We start from the raw sequence: 18,102 nt of genomic DNA, 5'->3' as shown, positions 1-18,102 counted from the left end.
GGGGGGAAGAGCTGGGCTGGTTATGTGGTGCAGTGGGGGGAGGGGACAAATTGGGCTGGTTTAGGGATGCAATAGGGGAAGGGGAGATTTTGAAACTGGTGAAGTCCACATTGATACCATTAGGCTGCAGGGTTCCCAGGCGGAATATGAGTTGCTGTTCCTGCAACCTTCCTGCAACCAACTCTTTCCACCTATCTTCTTTTCTCTCCATCTTCGGTCCGCCTCCCCCTCTCTCCCTATTTATTCCAGTTCCCTCTCCCCATCCCCCTCTCTGATGAAGGGTCTAGGCCCGAAACGTCAGCTTTTGTGCTCCTGAGATGCTGCTTGGCCTGCTGTGTTCATCCAGCCTCACATTTTATTATCTTGGAATTCTCCAGCATCTGCAGTTCCCATTATCTCTAACGAAGTGTGGAGCTGGATGAACACAGCAAGCCAAGCAGAATTAGAGGAGCAGGAAATCTGACGTTTCGAGCCTAGATCATTTCTGAAGAAGGGTCTAGGCCCGAAGCGTCAGCCTTCCTGCTCCTCTGATGCTGCTTGGCCTGCTGTGTTCATCCAGTTCTACACCTTGTTATCTCAGATTCTCCAACATCTGCAGTTCCTACTATCTCTAAAACTGAAATGTATCCCTCAATCTAATTTTACCTTACCTACATAAAGTAACGTAAGGTAAAATTAAATTGAGGAATACTTTAGCTTTTCATTTTTCAACGTATGAAGGAATGTTTGGATATCTTAACAAGAATTTTCATATCGGATTATTTTGGATAGATTACCTACAGTAAGTAATGTACATCTAAGGAATAGTTACTTTGATTAAAATTGCTCATGACAGCAGAAACCGCCAGTTATTATTTTCTTGAATGCTTTTAAATGGCGTATTTTTTAATAATTTAGTATTATTTACCTCTTTCATTTCAGAAATTGCAAATGCTGTAAGTATAATTGAGTACCAATTACAGAGGGCAAAATTAACCCAGAATTCCTCGGAAGCATTGACATAGCTTCCTCTTTTTTCCCTCCTTATTCTAGAGGAGCTTAGTGCAGAATTTTCCCAGTGATACCAGGGTATGGGGTTTTCTGAATTTGTGGACTGATACACTCTGATTTTTGGTTTTATTTGCTGGCATGATTGAGAAGCATGGTTTGTGCCATACAGGAATGTTGGTTGAAACTGATGAAATTGCTTGTGCATGTGTTAAATTACTTTACGTAATTTTCCTAATTATACTAATTCTTTTCACTTAATTTTATTTGCTGCTGTCAAGGGGATCCAGGTACTTCACTAGACTTATTCTATAAATTTTCAATACTTTGTATTTTAGATATGTTTTATAATACTGATTTAGTATGCTAGAATGAATATTCATGTAAAAACAACTCAACATTTTTTGATAAAAGAGATAACAAGATGTAGAGCTGGATGAACACAGCAGGCCAAGCAGCATCAGAGGAGCAGGAAAGCTGACATTTTGGGTCTGGATCTTTCATTGCTCGCATTACTGCATGAGTAAATATGAAAATTTGGACTGTACAAAAACAGAATGATTGGCCACTGTCTCATTTATAGGCCATTGTTTGTTTATGATTACAAGAAACCTTAAAATAACCTGTATTCACTGGAGCAGACAATGTTAAGCAAGGAACTAAGAGGTGCTCAAAATTTTATAGGGGTAACAGATAAGATTATTTTCACTGATCGTTGACTTGGTAATAACTAGATGTAAGTTCAATTTTGATACCATATGTGCAGGAAGAGTGACCCAAGATCTAAGAAAGAAATTTAATAACCCGACTAGGAAGCCAACAGAACGCCTAAGTACAGGAGCTGCGCTAAAAAGCTGATCAATGTTCCATGGCTAGCTAGACATTAAAAAAAGGTGTTCGGGGTAGTTTACTGGCTTTGGAGCAACAAAGCTCGGCAGCCTGAATTGACACCCTGAGTTCATGCAGGGAGTTCAGTATTGGGAAACATGTGGAGCGGGGTGATTGGGATTAGAATCAATAGCAGTGATGACCCATATTTTCTTTCTCGGGCTTCAGTAATGGAGCATAGCTATGTGGCAACATAGTAAACTTACTACTGTTAATTTTTACAAAAGCAAAAACTGTGAATGCTCTAAATCTGAAATTAAATGTAATTTAATTTAATCTGGAACTACTCAGTTCAAATAGCATCTGTGAAACAAGAAACAGGGATATTAGTTACTTTCTAATAAACTTGAGGGAATATGACGGGCCAGTAGCAAGCAGAACACTTGGAAGTCTGAATGTCCCCATATATGGTCTTTAGTTGGGATAGATCGCTGCCTAGAAGTCAACCTAACTGACCAATATGGTTTCCAATCAGGCTGATTGGACTGATCCCTCGCCGCACATTTTGTAGGTACAGACAAGCACTTCTGCTCCTCCTTATGCACTTACATGCCAGGAGGGGACTAGCCTTCTCTTCACGGCTGACCTGACCACAAATACTGAATTCCACCAGGTTTCCTGAGGCTCAGGAAGCCTGCATACCAATGTTATAGCATGAAAGTAGGTTAAATCTGGAATGTACAGTCTCATTAACTCATCTGTCATGTTGAACCTCTGCGGAATAGTTTGGCTGCCTGTTCTTGGACTGGGCAAACCCCAGAAGTTGACAGGTTTGATGCAGCTTTTTTAAGTACTCAGTTGTTTACCCTTTTCATCACCATCTGAACTTAATGTCACCTGCTGCCCACTGTTAAGATTCCTCCCCACATTTTAATGAGAAAAGCTAGTTTTAAGTGAGTGCAAAGGCCGGAAAGGAACAAAAGGAAAAGTCTGACATAAGATGGAAACCAGGAATTGTAAAATGACAAAAAAGACAGTGTAAGATAAAAGAAGGTAGTCATGGTACAAGTAAAGAACAAAATTGGATCTTGAGGAAGTGTAAATTACAACAGCAGAACCACTTGGCATCTACTGTCAAAAAACCTTGTAGCTGTGGTTCATTTTGATTTGACTTCTTGTTTGAATGATTGTTGTGGTTGCTTGCATGACATTAGTTTTATAGGAAACATACATAATTGAGCAGCAGATCTGCAATAAAAGGATGTGCGTTGTGTCTTCTTATTGGGGTAGTATTGGTTCCATCTTCAAACATTTAAATGAATTTTGCATGTTTGTAGCTTTGCAGAGACTGAGTTTGGAGTGTTTTGAAAGAAAGTGGAAACGCAAATCAGATTCTGAAACTAAATGATGAAGTTGTAAATACCTGACCCTCTGGTGGAGTGGTCAGGTGAACTTGCTAATAAGTGAGGGTATTGGAAGTAGGGTGCCCAAATGACACTTGAAGCCACATTTACCAAAGTGGTGACTAGATTTGGTGTAGGTTATGTACAGTCTACAGGTCCTGCAAAGAGATGCATGATGGTTTAAAGGAATGTACCAAGGGAAAGAGCCCAATGCTGCAGTTGTTATGGGCCAGACCAGATTCCACCCCTCCAAAGTATATTATGGAGACAGCCTAGACCCTAATGTTTATATTTTTTAAAAAAGACAAGTACAAGATGTTCTGTTCCAGATATGATCAATTGGTCCACCACCAATCTTTAATAAAAACACACTTTACTGTTGCAACACAAAGAAGTATTGGCATAATTTTGCTCTATTAACATACTTAACAAGATAATGTATCATTTAACCACTAATCATCAAATGTTCCTCTCTGGGTAGCATCCCATAAACACACCCTTGGGCAAAGGCAGTTCAGCAGCACAGTTATTATTCTCAGACCTGTCTCTCTCCAGTCCAGTAGAAAGAAACACTGAAAGAAACAGTCTGTCCTTTTTTAATTTTAAGAGGAAGCGTCTCTGCCTAAAACTTCACTCTATCAGCAGGGACTACAACTTTTGGCTCATGAGCCAGCAAAATCTATCAACTAACTGAAGGCAAAACCAGCATACTTGGCGTCTGTCTGAGCCTGCCCCACTCACTCATGATTCTTTTGTATTACCTTAAAAAAAACACCCAATCCATGCCAATCATGTCCCACTTGCCTGCATTTGGCCCATATCATTACAAACCTTTCCTATTCGTGTATTTATCCAAATATCTTTTAAATGTTGTCTGTGTACCTGTATTCACCTGGCAATTTATTCTGCTCACTAACTACTCTCTGTGTGAAAAGATTGGCCCCCAAGTCCTTTTTAAAACTTTCACTTCTCACCATAAAATATACCCCCTAATTTTGCATTCCCCACCTAGGCAAAAGACCCTTGTCATCCACCTTTATCTATGCCCCTCATGACTGTATAAACCTCAATAAGGTCACCCCTCAACCTCCTACACTCCAGTGAAAAAATTCCCAGCCTATTTTTAAAACTGAAACATTCCATTCCCAGCAACATCCTGGTAAATCTTTTCTGAACCCTCTCCAATCTAATAATATCCTTTCTATAGCAATAATATCTTTCATATAACATCAGTGAAGAGAAAGCATAGTTTGCGCTTCAAGTGCAGTAAGCCTTCTTTAGAAACTAGTGTTGTTTGTTCACCTGTGCCACATTCATTGCTCACCTGTACCACATGCTTTTCAACTTTACAATTATAGATATAGATATAGAGCTGTATCTCCATAGGTTACAAAGAGCACACAACATGAAAATGTACTACATTCGCATATTGTGAAACATTGCACTTCAAATTATTGGAAAACAATTGTTTTTTTTGATCATTCATCAGGTGTGGCTGGGCCAACATATATTACCCATCCTTGTTGCCCTTGAGAATGTGATGTTGAGCTACTGCCTTTAAAAGTTGCCGTCCATTTGATGTGGGTACACCCACATTGCCATTAGGGAGGAAGCTCCAGGATTTCAACCCAGCAACATTGAAGAAATATGAATAGGTTTCCAAGTCAGGACGGTGAGAGGCCTGGAAGGGAACTCGCAGTTGGTGGTGTTCCTGTGTATCTGTCGCCCTTATGCTTCTAAATAGTAGTGGTCATGGATTTGGAAGATGCCATCTAAGGAATCTTCATGAATTTCTGCAGTACATATTGTAGATGGTGCACATTGCTCTTACTGTTCGTTCATGGTGGAGGGACTGAATATTTGTGGATGGGGTGCCAAGTGGATGGTTTTGTCCTGGATAGTTTCAAGCTTTTTCATTGTTCATGAGCTGTACTCATCCAGACTAGTGGAGAGTATTCAATCACATTCCTGACTTGTGCCTCGTTCTTTGTGAACAGACTTTGGAGAGCCAGGCAATGAGTTGCTCACATTGGTTGCCAGCCTCTGACCTGCTCTTGTAGCCACAATATTTGTATTGAATGTCAAGGGGTGTTAGTTGAATTCTTCCTTATTGAAGGCGTTTATTTCCTGGCACTGTGTGGTGCAAACATCACTTTGCACTTATCGTAGAATCCCTACAGTGTGGAAACAGGCCATTTGGCCCAACAAGTCCACACCGCCCCTTTGAAGAGCATCCCACCCAGACCCATTCCCCTACCCCTACATTTCTATTGTCTAACCCACCTAACCTAAACATCCCTAGGCGCTATAGCATTGCTAATCCACTTACCCTGCACATCTTTGGATTGTGGGAGGAAACCGGAGCACCCGAAGGAAACCCACGCAGACACGGGGAGAATGTCCAAACTTCACACAGTTGTCCAAAGCTGGAATCGAACCCAAGTCCCAGGTACTGTGAGGCAGCAATGCTAACCACTGAACCACCATGCCACCTCAAACTTGTCAGCCCAAACATGGATATTGTTCAGAACTTGCTGCAGGATATGACTGCTTTGATATGTAAGAAGTTGTGAATGATGTTAAATGTCGTGCAATCATCAACAAACATCCCCACTTCTGACCTTATCTTGGATGGAAGGTCACTGTTGAAGTAGCTGAAGACGTTTGGGTCTAAGCTTGCTTTGTGTGGATATCAGTGTGCTAGTGTCAATGTAGACTATCTGTCAGAAGGTGATATCAGAACTGTGTGGAGCAATAGAGGACAACTTGAGACCATAATCAATGGGGTTGGTCAGAGAAGGTAGCTACAGGCTGCTAAATTGCTGCAGTGAGCTCTGTGGAGCTGCAAGCTCAGTTAAGCTTGAGGAGGTTTATTTTATGCAGCTATGGGTTTGGACTCAATAAGCCAGTAAATAGTATTCATTGATCAGTGCAGTTCTGAGACTGGAGTTCAGAGAAACACCAAGTGAATTACTTCAAAGAGTAGAAATGATGCCAGGAACTAAAAGTGCTGCAGTGCAGTGTGTGAATTCCCATAGGATGTATTTTTGGGAGAAGAGATTGAGTAGCTGGTTGCAGTATGACTGACAAGATGAGACCATCCTGTGATTAAATTCTGGAGTGTAGACTAGCGATATAGTGGGATCCAAACTCAGCCATAGGATCTCTGAGTCACTGCCTTTTTATAATAATGATTTTCCAGTTTTTCTTGCAAGAAAGATCTCGCATATAATGGATCAAACTCATCTCTTCATTTTTGCCAGTGCTTGTTTGTCACATCTGTGTTGATGACTAGCGTGCAACACATCATCTAGCTAGGGACAGTAAAAAACAGGATTAATCCAGTTTGGCTAATGGCTATTCCATCATGTACTCTTGATCATTAATGAAGTGATAAAAGGTATGATCTACACTGTTATCAAACAGCTCTTACAGAGCAACAACCACTTCATTGATGCCCACTTAGGGTGTTGCCAAAGCCACTCAGCTACTTACTTCATTGCAGGCTTGGTCAAAACATGGACAAAAGAACTGAACTGTATTGGTAAGGTGAAAGCAATTGCCCTTGACATCAAAGAATTTGACTTAGAGTGATATCAAGGAAAATTGGAAAAATTAGTCAACGGATATCTGAAAAAGCTCTCCATTGCTTGGAGTGAAAGCTAGCACTGTTTGAAGCCACGACTTGTGGTTATGAATTCCAAACTATACCATTATTCATTCACTCTTGTTGATTACAAATGGGAACATTCTTCCTAAAAGCACTGTTGATGCTTCAATGTCAGATAGACAGCAATGGTTCATGAAGGCACCATTCCCACCTTATCAGGAACAGTAAGTGATTATCAACAAATATTGTCAGTGATATTTGCATCTCACAAGAGAATTTAAAAAGCCATTTCAGCCCCAGGATACTAATGAAGGAGTTCCCTGAGCTAGGCTTCTAAGTCTTATCATCTTCAGCTGTTTCAGCAATGATCCTTCCACCTTCATAAAGTGAGAAGTTGGGATATTTGCTGCTGATTGCACAAAGCTCAGCACCATTTGCAATTCATCAGATACTGAAGAAATATTTGTCTATCCTTAGATAGCATTCAAGCCTGAGCTAATAGGTAGCAAGTAACATTGCCTAGTACTTGTGTGAGGCCAATGATCACCCCAAAAAGCAATTTCAGTCCAGTTACAGTGCCTCTGCGTCTGCAGCACAATGGGGAGATGGAACAAAGGCTGCACAACGCAGAGATGGAACAAAGAGTGGATAAGCTGTGCAAGTTGCCCTCTTCCAAGTTAGAGTCCAATCACTGTGTACTCCGTGACTGTGACAAGCTGTCAGACATGCTAGCCAATGATCTGAGCATCTTGCTTCTTTTATACGCCCCTCTATCAAGCACTGTGTGTGAATCATTTGTAGCAAAACATATCCACAATCTTATTCTCTGGTGAGATAACAAACTAACCATCCTTTACCCCAATGTGGTTGCAGCCAATCTTGCCTGTTGAGTCACCACGTGTTGATGTCAAGTCTATATTAGCATCTAAGGTATGCAGAGTATAATGAAACAAAGAACTGTGGATGCTGGAAATTTGAAACAAAAACAGAAATTGCTGGAGTATCCCAGCAGATCTGGCAGCATCTTTGGGGAGAAAACAGATTTAAAGTTTTGAGCCCAGTGACTTTTCATCAGAACTGAACCTGTTCCTGAGATGGCAGCTGCTCAAGTCAAGGAATGGGACCTCATCAGTGCTGTGGAGTTACTCTTTTTTCATCCTTAGGCTCCTGTCTATGTCCCTGGGAGCTATAATTTTTGCCCTTGAATCAAGTCTTTGCTAATGTTGGTTGATGGGGCTGTCCTAGATTAAATTCTGGCCTTCACATGACAGCACCAAGTTAACAAGAAAGAGAGCCAATTATTTGGATTTTATTTGAATTTTTGTGCCTGTTTTCCTATAAAAAGCAAGTATCATTGTGTTAAGTGGCTAATTTGTCTTGCATACTTGCGTTCAGTGGATTTTATTACTGCATGGTTAGAACATTGTCATCTTTTAGCTAGAGTTTTTCCATATCTTGATCTTTATTTAGTATTAAACCACAATATGTATTTATCAGGCAGTTGCACAGTTAACATTTTCTGTCAATTTATTTGCAGACCACCAGTCAGTAGAGCTGCTCCTCAACCAGAGAAACTGCAAAAGAACAATCTTAATAAGAAGAAGAAACTAGTGGAGGTAACAGAATTCCTAGCTCCCTTTTCACATTTTCAATGATGTTGATTACCTTTTATCAACTGCTGATCAGACATCAAACATCACTGCATTAGTTTTGGAGACTTGAAATTCACATGTAGTGGAGTCATTTAATGATCGAGAAGTATACATGAACCTTATCATCCAAAATTCTAGAAAATATTTAAATGGATTTTAACCAACTTTGAAACTACTCCCTCTTGAAGGCTCAAGTTATGGGTTACTCATTCAAATATTCATTTTCAGCACTACATTTTAAAATTGATCACAACTGAATTTCAAGTACAAGGGAAAGCTACTGGCTTCAGAATTGAAGAGCCCAATTGCATGAGATCTTTCCACAGTTTGCACATTTTGGTGGGGAAACTGACTGAAAGGAAATTTCTTCCTAATTTAGAAAAGTTGATTTTACATTACTTGATCTGATGCAAATGGTGTGCAAACTGGAAAGTAAGCTGGGAGATAGGCACCTTTAGAAATTTAAAAACCGAAAGAACTGCAGATACTGGAAATCAGAAACAAAAACAGAAATTACTGAAAAGCCTCAGCAGGTCTGGTGGCATCTGTGGAGAGGAATCATAGTTAATGTTTTGGGTACAGTAATACTTCCTCAGAACTCTTCTAAAAATGTTCCTCAGAATTGATAAATATAGCGTGGAATTCTGTTTCAGTAGCTCACTTGGATGAATGGCTGGTTTGTAACATAAAGTAACACCAGTAGCATGGGTTCAGTTCTCAAACTGGCTGAGTTCACTATGAAGGACTCTCCTTCTCAACCTCTCCCCTTGCCTGAGGCATGGTGATCCGCAAGTTAAACCACCAGCAGTCATCTCTCTCTCTCTCTCTCTGTCTCTAATGAGAGAGCAGCCCTGTGGCCCAGGAGGACTTTAGTGACTTTATCTTCCTTATTTAGATGGAAGTTTAACTTAAATGTCTCAGTAAATTTCTAACACATCAATTAGTCAGAATTATAAAGATCTGCAGCACAGGTAAAGGCCCTTCAGTCTGCATAGTCAAAAGCAAACACCAAACTATTTTAAGCCCGTCATCCTTGTAGTTTCTCTGTCTTCTCAGATAGATAACATAGTGTCATTTGTCCACCTTTATAAAATGGGCACCCAGGATTTATACGGTGGAGTTGCACTTGGAAGATAATTGCTCTAAGAAAATTGTTTGCAGAATTTTCCTGCCATTTCTCAACTGTTTCCTTTAGGTCCCACTTTTTGTTCCTAGATTGGGTGCACAGAATCAGGAGGAATTATGATTTAGCAAATGTAAACGGTAAAAATGGCCACTTGCATTTCCCATTTTTAGCTGGGCCAAGCAGTTTGGATTGGGAGTCAGGTCACTTGACTCAAGAGGAGCAGTGGAGACTGTCAGCTCCCAAGGCAGACTGAGTGGAAAGCTAGCCTGGGGTCTCTGGCAATGTATTGAAAGTTTAAGAATAAAGATGCAAAAATCATCTGGCCAAAAGAGGGCCTGATTGAGGTGTACAAGATTATGACTGGTGTGGATGGGGTAGATAGGAAAAAGATCTGGAATGTACTGCCTAGGAGAACAGTAGTGATAGGAAACCTCACAACCTTTAAAGTGTCATTACGTTCAAGGCTATGGGACAAGTGCTGGAGAGTGGAATTAGTGTAAATAGGTCAGTGCAAACTTAATGGGCTGAAGAGCCTCTTCTGTGCTTATGATCCTGTGATTCTATCCTTCTTGCTCTCACCAGTCACTCCCCATGCTGCATTCATGCCAACCCATATCAACCTATATAGTCCTTCATAACCCCATGCCTATCAGTGCCCTGTACTTGCCACCATAACCCATGCCAACATATAAGCTGTGCCAAATCCCTATGATCCTGCCGTAGCTCACATACTCCAATCATCCCCATGATATTTCTAACCCTTATGCCAACTCAACGCAAACTCATACTTCCCACATTTTTGCCTTCCTTCACCATGCCAACTCACCTATTATGCAGCATAGATGTAACTCAAGAGGTATCCTGACAGAAAATAATGTTATAAATCTGTTGATGATGTCACTGTTGAAAAAGAAAACTCATAGTTTGAGAAATTAGTCATAGAGTATAAATTCTGTAACAATTTTATGTGAACAGTTACCTTCAAATTACTAATAGATTTTTTTAACTCCACATTTTTTAGGAAGATCTTTGAAACAGTTGGCAGTTTCAGTAGGTTTTTTTTATTTGTTCACTCATGGGACATAAGCATTGCTGGCTAGCCAGCATTTATTGCCTACTCTTGGTTGCCCTTTAGAACGTGGTGGTGAGCTGCCTTCTTGAACCTCTGCAGTCCACATTCTGTAGGTTGATCCACAATGTAGGGGAGTTGTAGAGGATTGACCCAGCAGCAATGAAGGAAAGATAATATATTTCCTAAGTGGTTTGGAGGAGAACTTACAGGTGGTAGTGTTCCGTTGTATTTGCTGTCCTTGTCTGAGATGAAAATGGTCATTGGTTTGGAAGAAGCTGTCCAAGGATCTTTGATGAATTTCTGCATGCATCTTGTAGTTGGTGCACAGTGCTGTTACTGAGTGTTGATGATGGAGGAAGTGGATGCTTCTGAATGGGATGCCAGTCAAGCAGGTTGCTTTGTCCTGGTTGATGTCAAGTTTCTTGAGTGTTGTTTGAGCTGAACCCATCCAGGTAAGTTTGTTGTATTTCATCACATTCCTGACTTGTACCTTGTAGCTGGTGGACAGGATTTGGGGGAGACAGGAGGTGAGTTACCAGGTACAGTATTCACAGCTCTGACCTGCTGTTGTAGCCACTGTGTTTATGTGGTGAGCTCATTGAGTTTCTAATAAATTGTAGCCCCCACAATGTTAATAGTGGAGGATTCAGTAATGGTAATGCCATTGAATGTCGTTGGCTGGCATTTGCATGGCATGTATGTTGCTTGTCATTTGTCAGCCCAAGCCTGGATATTGTCCAGATCTTGTTACATTTGAACATGGACTGCTTCAATATCTGAGGTGTTAGATGCAACCTCCTGAGTTACATCCATGAAATGATTCATTTCCTGCAACGAGAGCCATCTTCCTATGTCCTAGGTATGACTCCAATGAACAGAGAGTTTGCCCCTGATGCTCATTGATTCCAGTTTTACTAGGGCTCTTTGATGTCACACATGGTCAAATGCGTCCTTGATGTCTAGGGCTGTCACTCTCACCTCACCTCTGGAATTCAGCCCCTTTATCTGTGTTCAAACCAAGGCTGTAATGAGGTCAGAAACTGAGTGGTGCTGACAGAACCCCAAACTTGCATTACTGAGTAGGTTATTGTTGATAGGTGCTGCTCGATAGCACTCTTAATGACACCTTCCTTCGCTTTGCTGATGATTGAGAGTAGACTGATGGGGCAGTATTTGTCTGGGTTGGATTTGTCTTGCTTTTCGTGCAAGACATACATTTTCACATTGCTGGATAGATGCCAGTATTGTAACTGTACTGGAACAGCTTGGCTAGGGGAGCAGAAATTCTGAAGCACACGCTTGCAGTACTATTGCCGGAATTTTTCAGGATCCATAGCCTTCGGAGCCTCTGGTCATACTAATCTGAAAATGCCCAATCTTGACTGATGTCGGAAGCTAAATAAACTCAGGCCTGGTTAGTACTTGGATGGGGGACTGCCTGGGAATACAAGGTGCATTAGGCTTTAAAAGGCAGCAGCATGGTGGCTCAGTGGTTAATACTGCAGCTTCACAGCATCAGGGACCAGGTTCAATTCCACCCTCTGGCGGCTGTCTGTGTGGAGTTTGCACATTCTCTCCATGTCTGCGTGTGTTTCCTCTGAGTGCTCCAATTCCCTCCCACAGTCCAAAGATGTACAGATTAGGTGGATTGGTCATGTTAAATTGCCCTTTGTGTCCAGGGATGTGCGAGCTGGGTGGATTAGCAATGTGAAATGCAGGGTTACAGGGATAGGGTAGGGAAGTGGGTCTGGTGGGATTCTCTTCAGTGGTTCAACGTGGACTCAATAGGCCAAATGATCTGCTTCCCCACTTTAGGAGTTTTTTTTCCATTCTATATCCACTGCCTCCAACCAATTCCTGATATCTTGTGAAATGAATCAAATTGGCTAAAGACTAGTATCTGTGATTACAGGGACATTGGGTGGAGGCCAAGATGGATTGGCATTTCTGGCTGAAGATTGTTATGAGTGCTTTAGCCTTCCCTTTTACATGGGTGTGTAGGGTTTTCCATTATTGACAATGAGGATATTTGGAGAGCCTCCTTCTCTATTGAGTTGCTTAATTATCCATTCAAAGTTGGATCTGTCAGGACTGCAGAGCTTAGATCCGATCCGTTGGCTGTGGGATTGCTTAGTTCTGTCTATCACTTGCTGCTTATGCTGTTTGACACGCAAGTAGTCCTGTTTGATAGCTTCACTAGGTTGATACCTCGTTTTTATGTACTCCAGACCATTGTCAACATGTTTATGGAAGCATATGAGAGCATGAGTCTCACCCTGAACATCCGCAAGATGAAGGTCCTCCAGTTACCTGGCCTGGCATTGTGGAGTGAGCCCCTTATCATCACAGTCCACTGGAAGGTCTCAGAGAGCATTAACCAATTCCAATACCTAGACACTATCCTGTTAGCCAAAGAGATCCAGCACCACCTCCAGTGTGCTAGCCCAGCCTTCAGTCACCTGAGGAAAAGCATGTTCAATAACAACAGTATCAAGTCCAACACCAAGATCATGATTTACAGAGTTGTGGTGGTTCCCAGCTTCAGATATGGCTGTGAGACATGGACTGTCTGAAGCAGACACTTCAAGGCACTGGAGCAGTACCACCAATGGTGCCTGCACAATTTCCTGCAAAAATGCTGGGAAGAAATTCACCCCAACACCAGTGTCCTCAACCAGGCCAACACTTCTAGCATTGGGGCACTGACCACTCTTGATTGGCTGTGATGGGTTGGACATGTCATCTGCATGACCAGCAAGATATTCCCCAAGCAGGTGCTCTAATCCCAGTTTCAAAACAACAAGCAAGCCCCAGGTGGAATTGCTTCAGTGATACCCTCAAGGCCTCACCGCTGAGGTGCAGCAACCCCACAGACACCTGGGAATCACTGGCCCAAGACCATACAAACGGGAGGAGGAGTATTCGGGAATGTATCAAGCACCTTCAGGAAAAAGCAGAAGCCAGGTGAAAACAGAGTAAGGGGCACACTGCCACAACAACACCCCAAGTGTAACAGAGCCTGCGGAAGCCATGTACAGACTCACCCTGAGCATTAAAGAGTATCATCCTCATCTGCGAGTGACTGCCAGTGATGATGATGAGGGCCTTATTTTTAGGTGTGCCTGGTGCTGCTCCTGACTTCCCCTCCTGCACTAACCTTTGAACCAGGGTTGATACCCTGATTCGACAATAATGGATCTCTACTGAGCCATAAGGTTGCAGATTGTGTTGGAGTACAATTTTGCTGCTGTTGATGGATGCCTCATGGATGCCCAGTCTTGACTTGCTAGATTTGTTCACAGTATGGCACATTTAGTATGGTGATAGTGCCACACAAGATGGAAGGTATTCTCAATGTGAGGGTGGAGCTTCACCACTACAAGAACTGCATATTCGTAACTTTTACTGATATTGTCATAAGTAAATGCATCTACAGCCAGCAGATCAGTAAGGATGTGTTCAATTATGCTTTTCTATCTTGCTGGTTCCCTCACCATCTGCTGCAGACCCCGTCTTCTTGGTGGTGGACGTTGTATACAATCTGTGTCCTTGTCACTCTCAATGCTTCCTCTAAATGTTGGCCAACATGGAAAGTACTGATTCATCAGCTGAGGGAGGATGGTATGTGGTAATCTGCAGGACGTTTGCTTGCCCATGTTTAACCTGAAGCTATGAGAACACATGGGACCTAGAGTCAATGTTGAGGACGCCCAAATGCAATTCCCTCCTGACTACATATCACTGTGCCGCCATCTCTATTAGATCTGTCCTGGCAGTGGGACAGGACATATCCAGGGACAGTAATGGTGATGCCTCGGACATTGTCTGTCAGATATGATTCCATGAATGTGACCATGTCAGGCTGTTGCTTGACTAGGCTATTAGACAGCTCTCCCCATGAATAATTCAGCAAACACCCCAGGATAGGTAGGAATATATGTTGTGAAGAAGACATAAAGAAGTTGCAGGCATTCACTAGAATGTCAGAGGTTATGGGGTAAGTATATAAAATTATGAGAGACTGGATAGGGTGGATAGTCAGAGTCTTTTCTTAGATTGGAAATGTCAAATACTAGGGGACATAGGTTTAAGATGAGAGGGGAACGGTTTAAGGGAAATGTGCAAGGTAAGTTTTTTATACAGAGGGTGGTAGGTGTCTGAAATGCGCTATCAGGGAAGTGGTGGAAGCAGATACATTAGCAAAGTTTAAGAGGCATTTATAGAGACACATGAGCAGGCAATGAATTGAAGAATAAAAACCATGTGCAGGCAGTTGAGATTTGTTCAGAATGGCATTATGGTTAGCACCGATACAATGGGCTGAAGGGCCTGTTTTTATGTTCTGCTATTCTGTGTTCTTTTTGCTAAACATATCTCTGTAACTTTAGAAATCCAGAGTTTAGTCCTATCCAAAATCACATTTCATTACACAGGCGGTGTGTGAAACTGAAACTATGTTGGACTGAGAAGGGGCAGGGCCCAAGTCACCAGATTGCGTCAAATCGCATTTTCATGTACTCTGTTCAAAAATTGTTGAAATCTTCTAATAATCTCAAACTAGCAATTTAAATTTTTAATGCCCTAAAGGAATCCATTTCTAGTTATTCCTTTCAAACCCCCCTTCACAAAGAAGTAATACAAGTTTTACTGACAAAAACAATTCTCATTCCAAATTTTGCGTTCAAATTGGATGTCTTCCAGAAAGTTTTCTATGCTTTGAGAATAAGCTAAACCATATTATCACAGCGTCTTTTCTACAGCAGTTTAAAACAAAACTTTCTAAATCTTTCCTGAAGTAAGAATTCCTATTGATACTTTTTGACTACTCCTTGCTTTAGTCCTAATTACAGTTGAATGTAATGGATGCTCATTGTAGCTTTCATGCAAAATCTCTGCGGATACAACTCAATTAATCCTGTTCTGATGTTGAAAAATCAAATTCAAAGCTATAGGGAAAGAACCTTCTGCAGCTAGGGGCCTGGTTAGCTTGGATGGCTGGTTTACAATGTAGAGTGATGCCAACTGTGTGGATTCGTTTCCCACTGCAGCTAAGGTTACTGTGAAGGCTGAGTCTTTAACCAATAGCAGTTCTACAAAAGTGTAAAAATGTTGTAAAATTCATTCCATGTGTTTGAGTATCCTTGGCAAATATTTTGGGAATAGATTGAAAAATTGTAATCTAAGAAATCAAAGATAAATTGCTGTAATAATGCAATGGTAACAGCAATTAATATTGACAACAAACGTCAACATTCAGAATTCTAAGTAATGATTTTCTTAGAATTTGCTTTTGTTTCTTATTATAGTTTATGTAAGTTTGCAAATGACACCAAAATTGGTGGTGCAATGGACAGTGAAGAAAGATATCTCAGAGTACAATGTCACATGGATCTGATGGGCTGAAGGGCCGTGCAGTGACAGATGGAATTTATATTAATTAAATGTGAGGAGTTTAATTTTGGTAAGGCAAGTCAGGGCAGGATTTAAACACTTAATGTTAAGTCCCTTGGAGTGTTGCTAAACAAAGAGACCTTGGAGGGGGCAGGTTCATCGTTCCTTGAAGGTAGAGTTGCAGGTAGGTTAGTGAAGAAGGCATTTGGTACACTTGCTTTTATTGATCAGTGCATTGAGTATAGGAATTGGGATATCATATTGTGGATGTACAGGACATTGGTTAGGCCACTTTTGGAATACTGTGTTCAATTCTGGTCTCCCTGCTAGAGGAAAGATAATGATAAATGTGAAAGGGTTCAAAGAAGATTTACAAGGATGTTGCCAGGATTTGAGGATTTGTGCTAAAGGGAGAGGCTGAATAGGCTAGGGCTATTTTCTCTGAAGGATCAGAGGCTGAGAAGTGACCTTATTGAGGTTTATAAAATCATGAGGGGCAATGTTAGGGCAAATAGCCAAGGTGGGGAGTCTAGAACTAGAGGGCATAGGGAAAAGAGGGAAAAGATTTAAAAGAAACCTAGGGGGGATCTTTTTCAAGCAGAGGATGGTGTGCTTATGGAATGAGCTAGTGTAATTACAACATTTAAAAGGCACCTAGATGGGTACATAAGTATGGGTGGCTTAGTGGTTAGCACTGCTGCCCTGCAGTGGCAGGGTCCTGGGTTCATTTCCAGCCTTTGTGGCTGTGTGAGTGTGTGTGCGTGTACGTGTGTGCCCTGTGACTGCACAGGTTTCCTCCCACAGCTGATGGGCAGGTTAGGGGGATTGGCTGTGTTAAATTGCCCATAGCATCCAGGACTGTGCAGGTGAACTGGCAGGCTTCAGAGATAGGGTAGGGGTGGGATGTTTTTCAGAGGGTCAGTGTAAGCTTGATGGGCGGAATGGCTTGCTTTCACAGTTTAGGGATTCTATTCCTAAGAAGGCAAATGAGACTAGATTAATTTAGGATATCCGGTCAGCATGAATGATTTAGACCAAAGTGTCTGTTTCTGTGCTATATAACTCTGTGATTCTCCTTAACCTCTCCGCTTAACCTCTCCAGCGGAGAATCATGAGATGTGGTGACCCTCAGGTTAAACCACCACTAGCCATCTCTCTTCCTCTGATGAGAGAACAGTCCTCTGTGACTGTGGCAACTTTACCTAGAGGGCTAAGGTCCTGACGAGTGACCACAGGTAATTAGGAAACAGGCTGAAAAGCAGGACCTCAAGGGTAGTAATTTCTGGATTACTACCAGTGCTACATGCTACTGATGCAAGGAATAGCAAGTTAAATGTGTGGCTAAGGAGCTGGTACGGGGGACAGGTTTCAGGTTCATGGATAATTGGGACTCTTCTGGGGCAGTCGTAATCTGTACAAGAGGAACTGGTTGCATCCAAACTGGGGAGGAGCCAATGCTTTTCAGGAGGGCTGGGGAAAAGGGCAGCAGGTCAGCAAGTGGAGTGTTTGAGGGCAAGGTGGATGTTAGGACCAGTAAGTTTGAAAGGAAAGATAAGCAGAGACAGCTAAATGAAAACAATGAGACTAATGGGCTAAAGTGTGTTTATTTCAATGCAAGGAATATTACGGGCAAGATAAATGAGCTTAGAGCCTGGATTAGTGCATGGGACAATGATGTGATGACCATTACAGAGACTTGGTTGAGAGAAGGACAGGACTGGCCGGTCAATATTCCAGGGTGTCATTGTTTTAGATGAGATAGAGGGGGAGGGGGTGGTGAAAGAAGTTGGAGAATTGCATTACTAATTAGGAAAAATGTCACATATGCACTCAGAGTGTACATACTAGAGGGCTTATCCACTGAGGCAATATGGGTAAAGCTCAAAAGGAAGAGGTGTGCTGTCACTCTTCTGGGACTATACTGTAAAACCCCCTACAGACACTGAGACATTGAGGAATAAACATATAGGAATATTATGGAGAGACACAATAACAAGGTTTTTGAAGTGGGTGACTTTAACTTCATCAATATT

At 41.7% G+C, this 18,102-nt stretch overlaps 1 protein-coding gene across 1 annotated transcript in view; it reads left to right on the top strand.

The window, feature by feature from the left end:
* Positions 1-18,102, top strand: part of LOC125455104 (echinoderm microtubule-associated protein-like 6) — a 428,800-nt gene that overhangs the window by 291,770 nt on the left and 118,928 nt on the right. Inside the window, exon 28 of the mRNA XM_048536679.2 lies at positions 8,366-8,444. Coding sequence (XP_048392636.1) covers positions 8,366-8,444 — 79 coding nt within the window. The remainder of the gene's footprint in view (positions 1-8,365; positions 8,445-18,102) is intronic.

This window comes from Stegostoma tigrinum, chromosome 9 (genome assembly GCF_030684315.1).
Source record: "Stegostoma tigrinum isolate sSteTig4 chromosome 9, sSteTig4.hap1, whole genome shotgun sequence".
Classification (NCBI taxonomy): domain Eukaryota; kingdom Metazoa; phylum Chordata; class Chondrichthyes; order Orectolobiformes; family Stegostomatidae; genus Stegostoma; species Stegostoma tigrinum.
This window is presented reverse-complemented; position numbering and strand designations above follow the sequence as displayed.